The 17,995-nt window shown below is 34.5% G+C and overlaps 2 protein-coding genes across 2 annotated transcripts; both read right to left on the reverse strand.

Annotated features, from left to right (window-relative positions):
- Positions 1 to 934: 934 nt before the first annotated feature.
- On the reverse strand, positions 935 to 8,056 carry LOC109178163. Its single transcript, XM_019327734.1, has 3 exons — positions 8,045 to 8,056; positions 1,380 to 1,679; positions 935 to 1,034 (listed from the first exon to the last, which is right to left on the reverse strand). The coding sequence occupies exons 1-3, from the start codon at positions 8,047 to 8,049 to the stop codon at positions 950 to 952; spliced, it is 390 nt and encodes a 129-aa protein (XP_019183279.1). The 5' UTR covers positions 8,050 to 8,056; the 3' UTR covers positions 935 to 949.
- Positions 2,739 to 3,253, reverse strand: LOC109178171 (3-dehydroquinate synthase, chloroplastic-like). Its single transcript, XM_019327743.1, has 2 exons — positions 2,921 to 3,253; positions 2,739 to 2,757 (listed from the first exon to the last, which is right to left on the reverse strand). The coding sequence occupies exons 1-2, from the start codon at positions 3,226 to 3,228 to the stop codon at positions 2,754 to 2,756; spliced, it is 312 nt and encodes a 103-aa protein (XP_019183288.1). The 5' UTR covers positions 3,229 to 3,253; the 3' UTR covers positions 2,739 to 2,753.
- Positions 8,057 to 17,995: the final 9,939 nt, after the last annotated feature.

The following is a 17,995-nucleotide window of genomic DNA, read 5'->3' on the forward strand; positions in this document are numbered from 1 at the left end:
AGTTGATGAGTAACCTTGGGAGGAACTCGGTAAAAATAAGAATGGGAAGAGAATTAGAGCAAATAGAAAGCCAGCACCAAACAACATTGTTCCCTATGCAATGATTAAAAAACAAGACCAACTGGTAAATGAAGTAAATAAATAAATGCATGCCATATATTACAAAGGCACACAAATCATCAATATGAGAGGGATACATGGAAGCATATAGGGAAAGCAGGAAGCAAGAAAGTCAGGGGGTTATCAGAAGAAATAAGCAGAAACCTTATAGTTGCTACGTTTCATGAAGAACTGCATGGATGGCTTCAGACCAATCGTTAAAGCAACCCCTTATACGAAGAGGATCTGGTTCAGTAAAATGACGGCACGTTAATGGCTGGCATGTGGATATAAATGTAAGAAACTCGAGAAATTACACAAACTGGCAAACAAATGAGATAATAACAAAGAATTTCAAAAGCATCAAAAACAAATGAGATAATAACAAGCCTAGCCCAATCTCTGTTTCATTGAAGCATCAAAAGTTTCTTAGGAAACAAAGAATTTCAAAAGCAAATCTTTGCTCTATTCATTTCATCTTCTAAAATTCTTACATATTAACTAAGGGCCTAAGGCACACTTTAATTATAGTAAAGAACAGAAGAAAATCAACACTGCAAAGCTGAAAAGGCCGACCATTAAATTATAACAAAAATTAGTCACCTCAAGTCTTCAACAAATTAAATCAAGCATACAACATAGGCTTTTGCCTATAAGTGCAGAGCTGTCTCATTTTATTTTTGCTAAAGTTAGAAGCCTTGCATTTCATGCTTATCAAGAGCTACACACATCATCTAATTTTCTCATGCTACAACACAGCCCATAACAGTACAAGACATTATAAATATCCACCCATACATTTTAGATATAAGCAATTCAATACAATAGCAGAAAATTAACATACTAGCTGTTATGTTTTAACTAAATACTCACAAGATGAAATCCATGAGGTCCAGGAGTAAGCCCAGTTATACGAACTTTCACAGTGGTAGGACCTATTTGAAACAAGAGACAATGCATAAATGTTATTACTATGGCCACAAATTTCGTATCTAATAGACTACATATACAAATTTAACTAACAGCTCCAATGTCAAAACCTTCAATACAATACTTACAGTTCCTGGGCGAAAATCGATTTATTCAAGCAGAAAACAATAAAATAAATTTAATTGCAGCCGAAATTTTCATATCTGGAACACATAGAAGTTTTCTGCATACACAAATTCAGCTAAAATCTTAAAAAATCAAAACCTAGAATGAAAACGCTTGTTATTTTCGTCGATGGTTGATTTAAAAAAGCAAAAATCAAGTGAGTTCAGAGCACGGAGAAGACAGACCATCGCCGTCTTGTGTGAGAGTGACGACGCCTTCGACATTGGAGGTGCCTTTGAGTACAGCGACGACCTTCTTGGAGGAGGCGACGACGGTGAGGGGCTTGGGGGCGGAGACGGCGCGGAGGGCGAGCGATTGGTGAGCGGGTTTGTTGTTGACTTTGAGTGACACGCCGTGGAAAGATTCTCTTATTCAACTGACAATAGTTTACCTCAACACTATCCTTTACAATCCACCAGCACAGGTAATAATCTTCTTTCTTATCATGAGAGTGATAGGTGTATAGAACTACATAGCAATCTCTGCTGTAGAATTTGCCAACATCATCTTTGGGAGCTGGAGTTTTTGCACTGCCATTGATGCATCAAACCTGATATAAAGGCAGCATTTAGTATTACATAAATAGATGGCAGCTGTCACCGGTATGAAATTTAAAAGATAACACCACATCTATTTAACTATCTTGCAATGATCAATCAGAGAGAGAATTCCTAATACAAAAAAAAGTTCTTAAAATATTAGTGAATGATGTTCATTTTATCTGTGTATTTCCTGCCACTTACAAACAACATCCATCATAGGTTTCTGTTGATTATTTAAGTATTTATTACTTCTAGTTTAAACAATTTTTTTTTTAAATGTGTTATGGGTAATTTTAAGTAAGATTTGCACTCTATATGTACCAGAAATATTGAATTCCCACTGCAACAGCTTATAGAAACTCAAACTATAAACAACTACTTTGAAACACATTGAACATAATGTACTAAAAATTAAAAAATAGACAACAGTAAGTTTTTAACATGTTAGTCTAAGTACTCCATCATACCTAACAGTAAACCATTTCTTCAGCATGTTTAGATTTTCCAGATTCTAAGTGCTATTAAACACTACAGTATGTTGTTTGAAGAACTAGAGTAATGATCTAAAATCAAATGCTATTTTATTTTTATACATCATTGCAAAACAATTCAATAGAGATACCAAAGAGAAAGGCATCCATTCAAGAACCTGGCTGCCAAATTTTCCAAAGAGAAAGGCATCCATTCACCTCAGGAATTTGAACATCATTCAAGAACCTGGCTGCCAAATTTTCCAAAACGATTCCATCTGATGCAGCAAAAAAGGCTAGAACATGACTAATAAAGTGCTTTTCAGAATCAGACAGAGCTTCCAACTGCTGCACATCGGGAGATAGATCAACCTCCTCAGCTGAATCCCAAATTCATCGTATGGAACATTTTTTTTAAAAAAATACAGTAAGAGAAAGACTAAGCTACATACCAGATTGAAAATTTCTGGTGCTACCCAGATTCCAATGAAAAAATCTGGGTATAGGAGGCCGCATATTGGATAGCTGAACGTAGAGTAATTAAAAACTAGCTACATCGTGAAGGAAACAAACAAACAAACACTTAGGCATACCGAGAATCAACGTAGAGTAATTAAAAAATAAAACAGAGCTTTAGATGGATTAACTAAAATTCAATCAGAGAAACACCATAGAAGAAGAAGAAGAAGAAGAAGAAGAAGAGTAAAGAGTTACCTCTGAAGAAACTCGGGTTGATGAAGAAGACCAGAGCCGATGTAAATCGGGTAGCTCCGGTCACCCAAATCAACCTCAACAACCGTGGGGACGGGAGAAGATGCTTTACTCTGAGGAGACTGATCCATCACGGGAACCGCGGAGCTTGCAAACACCTTTAGTCGGTTGGGAGCATTAGACTCCAAACGGCACCGAGAAGGAAGAGTAGCGGAGGCAGGGAGGCGCACGGCGAAGTCACGTAGGGTGGCTTTGCGGTGGGAGTGTGGGGAGAAGGCGGGATTGGGTGGGCAGAAACAGGAAGACGCCATAGAGAGAGAGAGAAAGGTCGGAGCGGATGAAGGTCGGAGTGGATGAAGATTAGAGCGGATGGAGATGGTTTACGCGTAGCTACTGGGTGATGAATGAGATTCTATTATTCGCGTCCAAAGTATTGAGCTTTGGACGCGAATAATAGAAGACTTTTATTATTGGCGTCCAAAGTACAGAGCTTTGGACGCCAATACTGTTTTAAAATTAAAAAAAAAAAAAGAAAATTATTTATATAGTGACATTTTAATTACAAAAATGCCACCGCATTACACTTTAGGCGTCCAAAGTTCTAACTTTGGACGCGAATTAGTCGATTTTATTGATGTTTTTTGTACTAGTGAATGAAGCTGTTTAGAGGTTAGTTTCGGTGGGGTTGAATCAACTAACCCCTTGGTGAGCTGTCATAGGCTCCCAAATTAAAACCTTACAAACGTAGTAGCGGGAGTAAGGATCGATCCCACGAGGAGTAACTAGTTTAACTTTTGTGCTCAAGGAAATAATGGGGGGTTTGGAATATATCGAGAATAAAGATAAATTAAAAGAGAATTTAAATAAACAAGTAATTTAACTGAACGAATAAAGCAATGAAAATAATATATCGAAAACACTTATAATAAGAAACCTTGGTTAGTAAAGATCCACCACCGGAATTCAACACTGATCATTGATTAATAAAGTAATTAATATGCAATTGAATATTTGTCGTGAAATTATTTCATTTCTGTTTTCCCTTAGTTGTAGGTAACTAAAGCACACGCGGTTTAATTACCCCTAACTACTAAATAACCTAAGACAAGCGCTATAGATTTAATTTAATAGCAGCAATAGGAACTAGGAAAACCGACAAACTAAATAACACAAGCACAAGCGGTTGCATTTAATTTAGGAAAATATTCTACCCGAGTCCAATTATCACTAAGCCGTCAATAATTAACCCAGTTGCTACTGAATATTAGAATAATTTGTAGCATAACATTATCTAATATAGCAAATAATTATATCAAGTAAATAACTAGTAGGCCTCCCTAGCAATTAAATGATACAACTATTCAAATAACTTAGAAGAATATTTAATACCCAAATGCATAAAAATTATATAATAAAAATAAATAAATAATCTTACAGCATAATCAATTCCGGGGCTTCAATTCACTAAACCAAGCTAAAGAAATTAGCAATGAATGGACATTGATAACAGCTTTACAGAGTAATCGAGAGGGGAAGAAATGAACATTTTACAATAGGAAACTCCTACTATTTATAGCATTCTAAAAATAGGCTCAATGAACCTCAACCATCAAATTCTTATTTTTTATCGCTGCATGAAAATGTCTTTTGCATGACTCTCGGCGATGGAATCGCATTTCCTCTACTTTCCTGCATGATCCACACGAATTGAAGACAAAAAAAGACAACATAATTATAATCCTTATATTTGTTTTGTTTTTTTACTAAGTGGGCCACTTAATTTATTTAAATAATATATAATATATAGATATATATATAAAATGCATATATATAGTAGTAGTACGTAATAGGTATTATAAATTATATAAATTATATATTATATATTATATATTATATATATTAAATATTATATATAAAAAGAACTAATTATAAGATAATATTAAATAACTAATGCAAAATTATTATAAATATGTAGCTAAAATATGAGTGTAAAATGTGCCTATCAAACTCCCCCACACTAAAACGTTTGCTTGTCCCCAAGCAAAAATATTATTTACGAAGTAAATTGAAATAAAATTCTCAAAACTCATAACATATCATGAACAACAATCTGAAGCACACTGCAATTAATAAGGCAGCACCCGTATCTGAAAATTGAGAGAACTAAATAAGTAAGCCCTCACAAGAATATCACTCATCACTCAAGTGTTTGATAGGTATAAATTTCACTCAAGTTCATTCCTATAAAATTGTTCTACCATAGGCTTGCATATCTTCTCAATCACCACTACAAGAGTCATGCATGACACAAATCATAAGGACTTTTCATAGGTTGTAATGGGGCTAGGGTTAAGGTAGGAAATATTTTCGGAAAGTAGTTTAAATAAAACCTTCAAACTAGAGGAGCAAAATAAATACAATTAATCTAACACCCTCAATTTTTTTTCATTCAAAGCATTTCTCATTGACACTTCAACTATCATCCTCAAAAATAAAGATTTCCGCAATGTTACCAGAAATTCTCCTTGCTTCATTTATTTAGCGGTAACTTCAAACTCAAAACTAATTGTGGATTCTTTCTCATTTTCAGTAACATTTTTCCTTTTCAAACATATATTCTCCATTTTTCCATTTCATTTTTTTTTCAATTTTTCATGTTTTTTTTTTTTTTGAATCGTGAACTGCTTCCTCTTTTCTTTTTCATAGAAGACCAACAACATATTGGCAACGAAGATACAACTCACCTCACTCCCAATCATATTAATAAGAGTAAGTGATCTCCCCCATACTTATCCTTCCCAACCTCACGTAGATTACAAAAATAATCCAAAATTTGCTCCACTAGTTATTCAGCTGGGTGAAGGCATTACTTTAGATATAAAAGGCTTGTAATGTGGTCCAAAATAAAGAAAGGAATGGCCATAAAGCTCAAAGTGGTTAACAAAGGGAAATAAATCATAGGACAAACCAGTTATTTGGCTAGTGAGACTCAAAGTCAAATAATGGCCTTAATCACATTTGAATCATGCATGGTCTAATTAGCTTTAAAAGAGAATCAAGGCAAGTTCTAGAGAAACAAAATTATGGAAGAAATCACACAAAAGAAAGAAAATAAGACCGAAGTGTCAGTCAGTGGCTCAAAACACTTACAGGTTTATTGCTTACTTAATATAGCCACTACATATCAAACAAGAGATGCTAACAAACTAATCACAACTTGCCAAACTATTTATTCAATCATGTTATGCATTCCAAGAAAGAAAAAAAATATTATTTTTCAAAATAATACTTATTTAGCATAAAATACTAAGAAAATATTTGTGAAAATTTTTTGAAAATTTTGACATATGCAAACAAATAATAAAACTAAATTCCCTCCCCCACACTTATTATCAACGTTGTCCCCAATGTTGAATAAAAACATGCAGAAAAAGGGTTATTGAATGAGAATAGGGAATAAAATAAAATAAAATAAAATAAAAATGGAACAAACACACCTTAGGTTGCCTCCCAAGCAGCGCCTTTGTTTATCGTCGTTGGCTCGACTTATGATATATCTTTAAATTTTCATCGTCTTTTTGAGTACCTTCGATGATTATGAGTATTCAAAGAAACAGCCCCTTCATGCAGATTAGGACTCAAAGATGATTTATTATTTGGTTCTTCTTTATTTTCAATAGACGCAATTGCATTAAATTTAACAAGTTTCAAGGAATCAACAAAAATTGCAAAATTATCATCACTAGGAGATTTCATGGTATCATAAATATTAAAGTTCACAAATTTACCATTAGACTCCATTGTAAGCATGCCACTATGAATATCAATTTTCGTTTTTGCGGTTTTTAAAAATGGTCTTCCTAACAAAATATGAGAAATTTGATTATTATTTTCCATATCAAGGACATAAAAATCAGCAGGAAAAACCAAGTTATTAACTTTAACAAGCAAATCCTCAACCACACCCCTAGGATATGTAGTAGATCCATCAGCCAATTGAATTACTATACTAGATTTATTCAGGGGTCCAAGATTTAAAGAAGCATACACAGGATATGGCATAACATTAATAGAAGCTCCTAAATCTAACATAGCATTTTCAAGTTTAACACCACTTATCATGCACGGAATAGTAAACATACCTGAGTCTTTGCACTTTTCAGGAAGATTGCCTTGACTAGCCATAGAGACATTCTCTTGCACTTTCACTTCTTCAACTCCTTTATTTGGTTTCTTTTTCAAAGTGCATAACTCTTTAAGAAAGTTTGCATAGCGAGGTACCTTTTTCATAGAATCTAAAAATGGTTTATTAGCCTCACATTCACGAAATGTCTCATATAAATCATTATTTGAGTTTCCTCTTATTGGTTCTAAAAGAGCTTGAGGGAATGGGGGTACTGGTTCATAATCAGAAAAATAAGAAAGCATACCTTGGGACGTCTCTTTATTATTGACAATGATACCTGCACATACTCCCTTGTTTATATCGACGTTCTTTTCCAGCGACATACTTCTCACAGTAATTGCACTTACATTCTCTTTAGGATTAACGATCGTTTGAGAGGGTAATTTGCCAGAACTCTGTGCTTCCAACCGACTTACCGTAGTAGCTAGTTGGCCCACTTGCCTTTCTAAGTTTTGAATACTAGCCTTTGTTTCTTGAATACTAGCCCTTGTCTCTTGTTGGAATAGTTGTGTTTCTTGTTGAAACTGCAAAGTGTTAGTAGCAAGAGTTTTAACAATATCTTCTAGATTCGTACCTGAGCTAAAGTTTTGGGTCGGTTGTTGTCTTGAAGGAAATGGTTGTCTATACTGTTGAAAATTAGAACGACTCTGAACAAACTGGTTCCCTTGTGAGTTCCCATAGCTAAGGTTTGGGTGATCCCTCCAACCAGGATTATATGTATTGGAGAACAGATCATACTTACCTTGAGGTTGTCCAGGAAAACCTTCAGCCATGTTAACTTGTTCAATAGGTTCTTCTTGAAGAGTTGGGCAGGCATCAGTTTGGTGCCCAACTACCGAGCAAATTCCACATGCTTTTACAGTTTGCATATTGCCTACTGCTAATTGACGAACAAGAGTAGTTAAACCAGTAATTTGTTGTTCAAGAGCAGAAATATTTACCTCATTCACTTGCTTAGACGGTTGGACAAGTCTATTGCCAAACTGTTGAGAATTTGCATCCATGTTTGCAATTAGAGTTCTCGCAGCGTCCGGTGTCTTGTCAACTAAAGCACCACCGCTTGCGGCATCAATCATGCTTCTATCCATTGGAAAAAGTCCTTCATAAAAGTATTGAATGAGTAATTAATCACTAATTTGATGGTGTGGGCAGCTTGCACATAGTTTCTTGAAACGCTCCCAATATTCATATAGGGACTCTCCATTGTTTTGCCTTATACCACAGATTTCTTTCCTAATGTTGGCCGCCCTTGAAGCTGGGAAATATTTTTCAAGGAATGATGTCTTTAAGTTATTCCATGTGGTGATGCTCCCAGAAGGTAGATAGTATAGCCAATCCTTCGCTGAATCTTTCAACGAAAAGGGAAAGGCTCTCAACTTGATTTGTTCTTCAGTAACCCCTGTGGGTTTCATACTCGAACACACCACATGAAATTCCTTTAAGTGTTTGTGCGGATCTTCACCTGCAAGTCCATGAAAAGAAGGCAAAAGATGAATTAACCCAGATTTTAGTTCAAATTGTATATTAGCATCCAGAGCGGGAAAAGTAATGCATAAAGGTTGCTGATCCAAATTTGGAGCTCCAGGCTCTTTTAAAGTCCGATTTTGAGCCATGGGTTCCTCTTCTAAATCAGAATTGGTAGAATCGGTAGAATCGGTAGCCAGATCACTAAACTCCAATTTTCTCAAAGCTTGTTTCTTCCACCTGCGTATAGTTCTTTCAATTTCCGGATAGTACGGCAAGAGTTCTTGATTAGCAGATCGAGTTATAGGCATAAACAAGAAGAAAATATATTTTGATTTGCAATTATGTAAAAGTAATGAAAGAAAAGAAAATTATTATTTTTATTTTCGTTTGGGACAAATTGAAAAACAAATAAACAAATAACAAAATAAATAATTAAATAAATAAACAAACACAAAATAAGCTAGAAAATCTCTCCCCGGCAACGGCGCCAAAATTTGGTGAGCTGTCGTAGGCTCCCAAATTAAGACCTTACAAACGTAGTAGCGGGAGTAAGGATCGATCCCACGAGGAGTAACTAGTTTAACTTTTGTGCTCAAGGAAATAATGGGGGGTTTAGAATATATCGAGAATAAAGATAAATTAAAAGAGAATTTAAATAAACAAGTAATTTAACTGAACGAATAAAGCAATGAAAATAATATATCGAAAACACTTATAATAAGAAACCTTGGTTAGTAAAGATCCACCACCGGAATTCAACACTGATCATTGATTAATAAAGTAATTAATATGCAATTGAATATTTGTCGTGAAATTATTTCATTTCTATTTTCCCTTAGTTGTAGGTAACTAAAGCACACGCGGTTTAATTACCCCTAACTACTAAATAACCTAAGACAAGCGCTATAGATTTAATTTAATAGCAGCAATAGGAACTAGGAAAACCGACAAACTAAATAACACAAGCACAAGCGGTTGCATTTAATTTAGGAAAATATTCTACCCGAGTCCAATTATCACTAAGCCGTCAATAATTAACCCAGTTGCTACTGAATATTAGAATAATTTGTAGCACAACATTATCTAATATAGCAAATAATTATATCAAGTAAATAACTAGTAGGCCTCCCTAGCAATTAAATGATACAACTATTCAAATAACTTAGAAGAATATTTAATACCCAAATGCATAAAAATTATATAATAAAAATAAATAAATAATCTTACAGCATAATCAATTCCGGGGCTTCAATTCACTAAACCAAGCTAAAGAAATTAGCAATGAATGGACATTGATAACAGCTTTACAGAGTAATCGAGAGGGGAAGAAATGAACATTTTACAATAGGAAACTCCTACTATTTATAGCATTCTAAAAATAGGCTCAATGAACCTCAACCATCGAATTCTTATTTTTTATCGCTACTTGAAAATGTCTTTTGCATGACTCTCGGCGATGGAATCGCATTTCCTCTACTTTCCTGCATGATCCACACGAATTGAAGACAAAAAAGGACAACATAATTATAATTCTTAAATTTGTTTTGTTTTTTTACTAAGAAGTGGGCCACTTAATTTATTTAAATAATATATAATATATAGATATATATATAAAATGCATATATATAGTAGTAGTACGTAATAGGTATTATAAATTATATAAATTATATATTATATATTATATATTATATATTATATATATTAAATATTATATATAAAAAGAACTAATTATAAGATAATATTAAATAACTAATGCAAAATTATTATAAATATGTAGCTAAAATATGAGTGTAAAATGTGCCTATCACCCCTGAACAACTTCATTAGAAATTGATTCAACGCCGTCGCGTTAAATTTTATATAATTTATTTTTAATAAAGCTTACATGGACTCCAAATCAGTAGGAAATCGGTGCCGTGTCATCGTCTTTACCGAAAAACTTACTAAAAATGTTAGGCAGAAAAAAAATTGATTTATGGTTTGAAATATCACTTATCAAAGATTAGAGTGCGACATGAATAATCAGGAATGGTCATGGTGCAGGATGTCACTTTAACCTATATTTCATTTTTAATAAAGCTTACTTGGACTCCAAATCAGCAGGAAATCGGCGCCATGTCATCGTCTTTACTGGAAAACTTACAAAAAATGCTAGGTGGGAAAAAAATTTGGTTTATGGCTCGAAATATCAATTATTAAAGATCAGAGTACGGTATGAATAATCAGGAATAGTTCATGGTGCGGGATGACACTTTAGCCAATAAAATATACCTAGAACTTGGGGATTATCCAGAAAATTTGGACGGTGAAATTAATATTTTTATAAACCCAATGCTTTAAATATATAAACATACTCATTAATCTATATAAGAAAGGTCTTAGGTTCGAATCTCATTCCAATTAGAGTTGTTATAATTGTTAAACATATATTATGAATATGTTAAAATGTATTAAAAATATACTCCCCCGTCCTAATTAATTGTCTCATTTGCTTTTTGCACGATTTTTAATATAACATAACAAATGTTACTAACTTTCTAATTTTGCACAACAAAAGTAGGTGTTATTTGTACAAAGTACAATTGTACTTACCTCTAAGAAAATTTAAAAGTCAAAAGGGTAAATTGGGAAATGTAGAGTGATTGTTATGTTCAATTTTGGGAAGATGACACTATTTTGGGGCAAAATAAAAAGGAAAGTAAGACATTTAAATGGGACGAAGGGAGTATATAATATAAAATTTAACATAAACTTTGGTCAAATAATTAACCCGACTAAATACATAACATTCAAAGTTGAGCATTAAAGATTATAAATCAGGAACTTTAAAAATCATTTGATTATCTTGATTTTTTTTTTTTTAAACAAATTTAAGTTAAGTTTTTTATTTTATTTTTTATAGTTCAATTAATCTTCTTTTGACTATTTAGAACAAAACTTAATATTTCAATTATGCTTTTGCATTATTGGAATGATTTAGGTCATTATGGTATTAATATTTTTTGTATTTTTTTTTTATAATAGTACAATTGTACATTTTTGAAAGTAAGCATGGTGGTTGTATTAATCAATCAAAGCTGATAAAAAGTTTGGGGCACTGACTCCCAGGATAGGGAGTTAGCCTATGTAAAAGCTGCGACAGCTTAGGAATGTGCTAAAGAATTAGAAGTATGGGGATCATAAGAAACTGAACAAAAAAAAAATGCATCAATTCTCTGCATGCTGAAACAACTAGACTATCATACGACGGGATCGTCGTTGTTGACGTAGACAGAATCTAACATAGATTTGAACAGTCTGAATGAAGTACCGCATCCGTAACTCCGCGCTCCTGAAGCCAAGAAAGAGCCTTCTTGCAAGCTAGGATTTCCGCCATAAAAGGACTCAGGCAGGTAGATAGATGCTCATTCTTGGCCACAATGAAGCCCCGGCCACATTCGCATCAAACAAGATGAGCCCATACGTGCCCTCACCGGAGACGAAACCCGCATCAAAGGCACATAGTTGCTGGACTCCACCCGTCGATGTGCGAAGCCGTAGACGGAGCAACATTTGCTGATCGCCAAGCATCAAACGCAGCCGAGGCAGCTGCCCAGACGCGGTTCGGCATGGCCAACTTCGATTCCCATACGGCCGAGTTACGTTGGAGCCATAATGCATGCATGACCGCCACCATCTTCTCAAAATGTGTCTTTAAGAACATTCTGCATAACCTCCTCTAGCCATCCACCAAAACCATTATCCTCCATACACTGCACCATTAATCCAGGAATATTCCATACATTCTTAGAATAAACACAAGTAACTAAAGAATGCATGATAGTCTCATGATGTACACCACACATAGGGCATGCAAGAGGCACCTCTACCCTCCTATTATATAAATTAGACGTAGAAGGAAGCACATTACTTAAAGCACATTACAATTGTACATTACTTTACAAATACTATTATTTTTTTATCGGACAAAATTTTTCTTACATCATTGTCAGACCTGCGCGGCGTAACTACAAAGTTGTTGATCATAAATACAATTACACATAACACATGGACTCTAAAACGGTAGGGCCATTTTCAAATAATTGACAAATATTAACATTCTACTAGCTCCAATTGAACAAGTTTGCACATCAGAATTTTATCAATGTATGAAAACTTCTAAAGAAATTTTTAAGTTAATTTTTACTAAATCATTATAACAATATATATTGTAACCATATATTTTGAATTATTTATTATCATCTTCTATTAACAGCAATTGTAGAAATTGTCATTGACAAACTCTCAAAACAATTTGACTCAACAAGGAATGGAAAATTAAAAAAAAAATAATTTCATTATTGTTGATGAAAAGTATGTACGGCACTTTATTACTCTTATTATTATTATTATTTTTTTGAAATTAGTTGTTTTCAAAAAATAAAAATAAAGAAATTAGTAGCTACACCAAAAAATAATACATATGCATTTAATTAATTTAGAATTAGATGTCTATAATGCTTTGATTTTAAAAAAATTTATTTATTATAAAAAAATTAAAACAAATATAATTTCATTAGTTATATTATCTATATTTTCTTGATTCAAAGATTTCTTACATTCAAATTTATTAATTTATTATATTCACTACATTGTCAATTGTCTTCTTTTTACATTATCTTGTAATTAAATATCAAAGTTATAATACAAAACATGTTATATATATATATATATATATATATATATATATATATATATATATATATATATATATATATATATATATATATATATATATATATATATATATATATAATTTATTTACCAAGTATTTTATACAAATATAATAAATATTAATATTTTGTTCCATATTTACACATGATAACCTACGACACATATCTCGCAACACATTAAACATGTTGGGGGAAAATTACCACTACTAAATATCAATAGGTGTTTGTAAGAAAAAAAGTTCATATTACAACTAAAACCTAAATGCGGGTGTGCATACATCTGTGGACGACAGTGCACACACCTAAATGTGAGTGTGCACACATCCGTAGTATGTATGTGTGAATCCACAATATTTGGGTCAATGTGCACATGTCCATGAACGACAGTGCACAGAGCACACAAAAACATAAAAACTAATCACATTCTTAGATATCCAAAATCCAACAATCCAGATATGTTCACACGTTTATATATATGTGTGTGTGTGTATATATATATATATATATATATATATATATATATATATATATATATATATATATATATTAACAACATCTCATTACAATTTCTTGGCCAAAACAAAAAAAAAACAAAATAAACGTTCATACAAATCCTTTAATATTAATGCCCGATTGTATAAAGATCTCGTTAGGTACACATATAAATACATAGAACAAAAAATATAATATAAAATAAAAATATGTAAATTTGTATAAGGATTATAAAGTTAATTCTTAATAAATATTATAAATAACTAATTTTTAGTATATTATTACCAATAGACTGTTTATCCAAAATGAAACGAAAGTATATACATTCAAAGCCTATTTTCAAAAAAAAAAAAAAAAATATACATTCAAAGCCTAATAAAACAAAACTAAAATATACATTTACAGTAGCCCACTATAATCGTATTAGTCCAAGTAAACTGGTTTAGCAAAAATAAGTGATAGTGAGTGTACGACTGTAAAATGTCGTCCTTAGGGGATTTGGGGTTATGGCACATAATATGCCATCACAAGCAACTAGGCACTAGCGCATACTACGAAATGCACAAGAAGCTAAGCAAAATCATCACAACGAGGTTGAGGCTACGACAACTAAACAAAATAACACAAAGACATATTAACAAGATATAAACACGAAATAAAGAAATATGACTCAAGTTATGGAGCATTATCTTCTAGATACTTCAATAACCTATGAGATTAGGAACAACAAATAACCAATGAAGCAAGTGGGGATGCACATTGGAATACTAGTATATACGTCACTCACGTGAGCAAATTAATAAGGATTAGAACAAGGAATTGTCCCACTCTCGTGGTGAATCAACTCCAAGTTCTTCAAGCACAATTAGCATCTAAATCCTCAAATTTTCACTATTTTCATAGGAAGAAGTCTGGTTTATGCAAGGAGTGGCTCAAATCCTTGACCCAATTCTCATTGTAGTCAAGAATTCTCCAAAAAAAACATGTTAATGAATCCGTACAACAAACATTAACAAGATTCAAACACAAAGCCTTCACAAAATATGAACCCTAGGTTAAAGCTCTTCTCCTAATCCAATTATCACAAATAAGGTACCGAGATAAACAATACAACCCTAACTCAAGTCCAAAAACTAACTACTCATGACTAAATAGTATAAAGAACACAAAAACACAAGTAATAAACATAAATCTTGCAAAAGAAAGAGATATAAAGAAGAAGAACTTATGTAATGAAAATGAGAGAATAATTAATCTTGAAATCCAAGCTACAAATCTAAGATTACAAGCTTCCAAAATGTTATAGAACCTAAATCTATGCTAAATCTAGCCTAAAAATATGAAATGAAGTGAAGGAGAGTAACTAGGGTTCAACCATGGATAAAAACTATGTACAAATGAGTGAAAATGGACTTAAATAAGGGCAAATTGAGCATGGGTGGCACGACCATAGGAAACGAACATGCACTTTTCCGTGTCATTTGATCTACAAAACTTCAGATTTTAGATTTATGGTCTTTAAGAAAGTTGTAGCCCATCGAGTTTTCTTTCCAATGGCGCAAGAATCACTTTGTTTGGACATTTCTAGGCTGAGATATGGTCAAAATATTGAATAGTGGTCAGTTTTGGGAGAAATCTGTGTTTGGAACTTCAACTTCAAACACGATTTTGATCCCTGTGATTTCGTTTTCAGACTTTGATGTCAATTTATGCGAGAATTTCCGCTTTTGACAATTGTTCCACTTTTGCCTTGTTTTGTCTATATGATCAAAACCATTGAAAATACCATCCTTTGGCTCATTTGGAAGTATTTTATCCATCGTCCTAGCTTCTCCTTTGCTCCCATTGACTCCTAATGCATCAAAAATGCCCCATTTGCTTCCAATGCTTTCCAAACCAAACTCCTTGCAGAATAACACAATTTAGTCCTAATCTCATGAAATTTGTAATAATGCATAAGAAAAATGACTTGATGTGAAAAGAAGGAAAAATAAAGTGATCCCATGAAAGGGAATCTTGTCCCCTTGTACCTTGATGTGAAGATGTTACCTTTTTGCAGCAAGGATTCCCTCCAAAGCTACTTTTGCTCATCACATGAAGGGAATCAAATAAGAACTTAATATAAATAATTTGGCAAAAAAAAAAAATCAATTCCATCACAATACTTTAACCCTAATACCCAACTATATTATGCTCTCAATATTTCTAATCAGGTGAGAACCAACCTTAATTTGCGAAGTGCGAACTTGTGAAGGATTGCACCATAAGTACGTACATTATATATGCTAATGCTATATATACATGCTATATATGTTTGATCATAAAAAAAGCTATGGCTATATTGTAGCACGCATAACCATAACAGATTGATAGTACATGCCATATGGTACATTTATGCATCCACCATAGGAGAAAATACACACATTAATTATCGTGTATAATGTTATGTCGTGGATTCATACATATTTAAATTCTAGGGCTATATCATATATGTTGGACATCTTATATGTATACTGAATGATATAGAAATATGCAATGCAAGCAGAGATAACATACAATCATTTGTAGTATCCATATAATCTGTAACAACATGATTGATAATAAAGATGCAGCTTTACAATTTGACACATCAGTTACCAAATATAAAACAGGGTTTCCAAATATAAAACGGGGTTTAGTATTGATTATCATTGACTACAATAAGTATAATCCGATTGTTAATTCAATTGTACTGTACGATTTATCATTTTATTTTAAGCCAACTAATGGTGATGGTTTTATTGGGACCGGGTTTACCATAAACCGGGTATAGAGGTATAGAACGAGGGGTTGACAAAGAATAGTTTTATTACCTGGGGCGCTAGGCCCAAAATAGAACGTACAAAGCTCGAGGTATAAGCCCAAAAAGTGGGCCACGGGGTGGGCATGCTATAGCTAGATATGGTATTGATAGGAATCGAACCTAGGTAGTTGGGTTGAAAGAATGAGATCAAGACCACTAGACTATAACACTTGTCGTGTCTCTGTTGCCCCTTGCTAAGGATTCAGGACCCCTATTTATAGCATACCCCTCTCCTCCCTTGTCGTCCACGTGCCCCACGTAATCCCTCGTCACTCCCCCATTTATCGCTACGGACACATTCGTCGTGGCACCACACCTTACTATCCGCACAACGCGACCCCCACAACGCACACCACCTAGCATCCCATGGGGAAAGGGGGGGTGCCGTTGACATGCTCAGGGGCGCACTGCCCCCACTGGTCGCGCCTCGGCCTGAGGTTGCCAGCGGGACCCGCCGCCGGCAAGTCGAAACCTGTTGACAACCTCCTCCTTTCTATTTTACTCCAACCATCCTCCTACTAGCTGCCCATTTCCCTGACTGTGCCGGTGGGGCACCGCTGGCACAACCACAGGCGCACCGCCCCCGCCGGCCACACCTTGCCGTTGGGAGTCTGGCCGGCTACCCCGCTGGTCAGTTATCGGTGGTCAGTTACCGGTGGGTCGCTGGCCAGTTACCAGCCGACAAACGGCGGTTCTGCCCCGGAAACATCCTCTATCTCCTCCTTTGTGCCTTCTTGGGCCACCATGCCCCCTTGTCTTCTTAGCCCGAAAAAACTTGGGTCAACCTCCTTTCTTCACCACCCCCACTGTCTTCTTAGCCCAATAAGACTTGGGATAACTCCTTCCTTCACCACCCCCACTTGGGTTAATCAATACTTTGCCAATAAAATGGACCCCTGGGTCCCATATCCCCATCACCAGTCCCCCACTTCTTTTAGGTATCTTGATGCCTAAGTGAAGTAGAATTCGGTATCACCACCTCCTCTCTTTCCCAAACTCAACTTCTAGTTTCAAATTTTCCAGATATTTGTCGCTTCCTCGGGCAACAACCAAACTCCATGCGGATTGCCAAGTCTAGCAAATCTGCACATGTATGTGGGTTGCAATAACCTACATGCCACAACTACCAAACGACATGCGGATTGCTAAGTCTTGCAAGTCTGTGCATGTGGATTGCGATAACCTACATGCCCAAGCCACCAAACGCCATGTGGATTGCTAAGTTCAGCAAGTCCGCGCATGTGGGTTGCGATAACCCACATGCCCCAGCCACCAAACGCCATGAGGATTGCCAAGTCCGGCAAGTCCGTGCATGTGGGTTGCGATAACCCACATGCCCCAGCCACCAATCGCCATGCGGATTGCCAGCAAGTCCGCGC

The sequence above is a fragment of the Ipomoea nil genome, unplaced genomic scaffold (assembly GCF_001879475.1).
Source record: "Ipomoea nil cultivar Tokyo-kokei standard unplaced genomic scaffold, Asagao_1.1 scaffold0176, whole genome shotgun sequence".
In the NCBI taxonomy this organism is placed as follows: Eukaryota; Viridiplantae; Streptophyta; class Magnoliopsida; order Solanales; family Convolvulaceae; genus Ipomoea; species Ipomoea nil.

Excerpts from the sequence above, each read along its gene's own strand:
- LOC109178163 (XM_019327734.1), bottom strand. Across the intron at positions 1,035-1,379 it reads TCTCACACAAGACGGCGATG|GTCCTACCACTGTGAAAGTT; the intron begins GTCTGTCTTCTC and ends TGTTTCAAATAG.
- LOC109178171 (XM_019327743.1), bottom strand. The coding sequence starts at position 3,228 with ATGGCGTCTTCCTGTTTCTGCCCACCCAATCCCGCCTTCTCCCCACAC.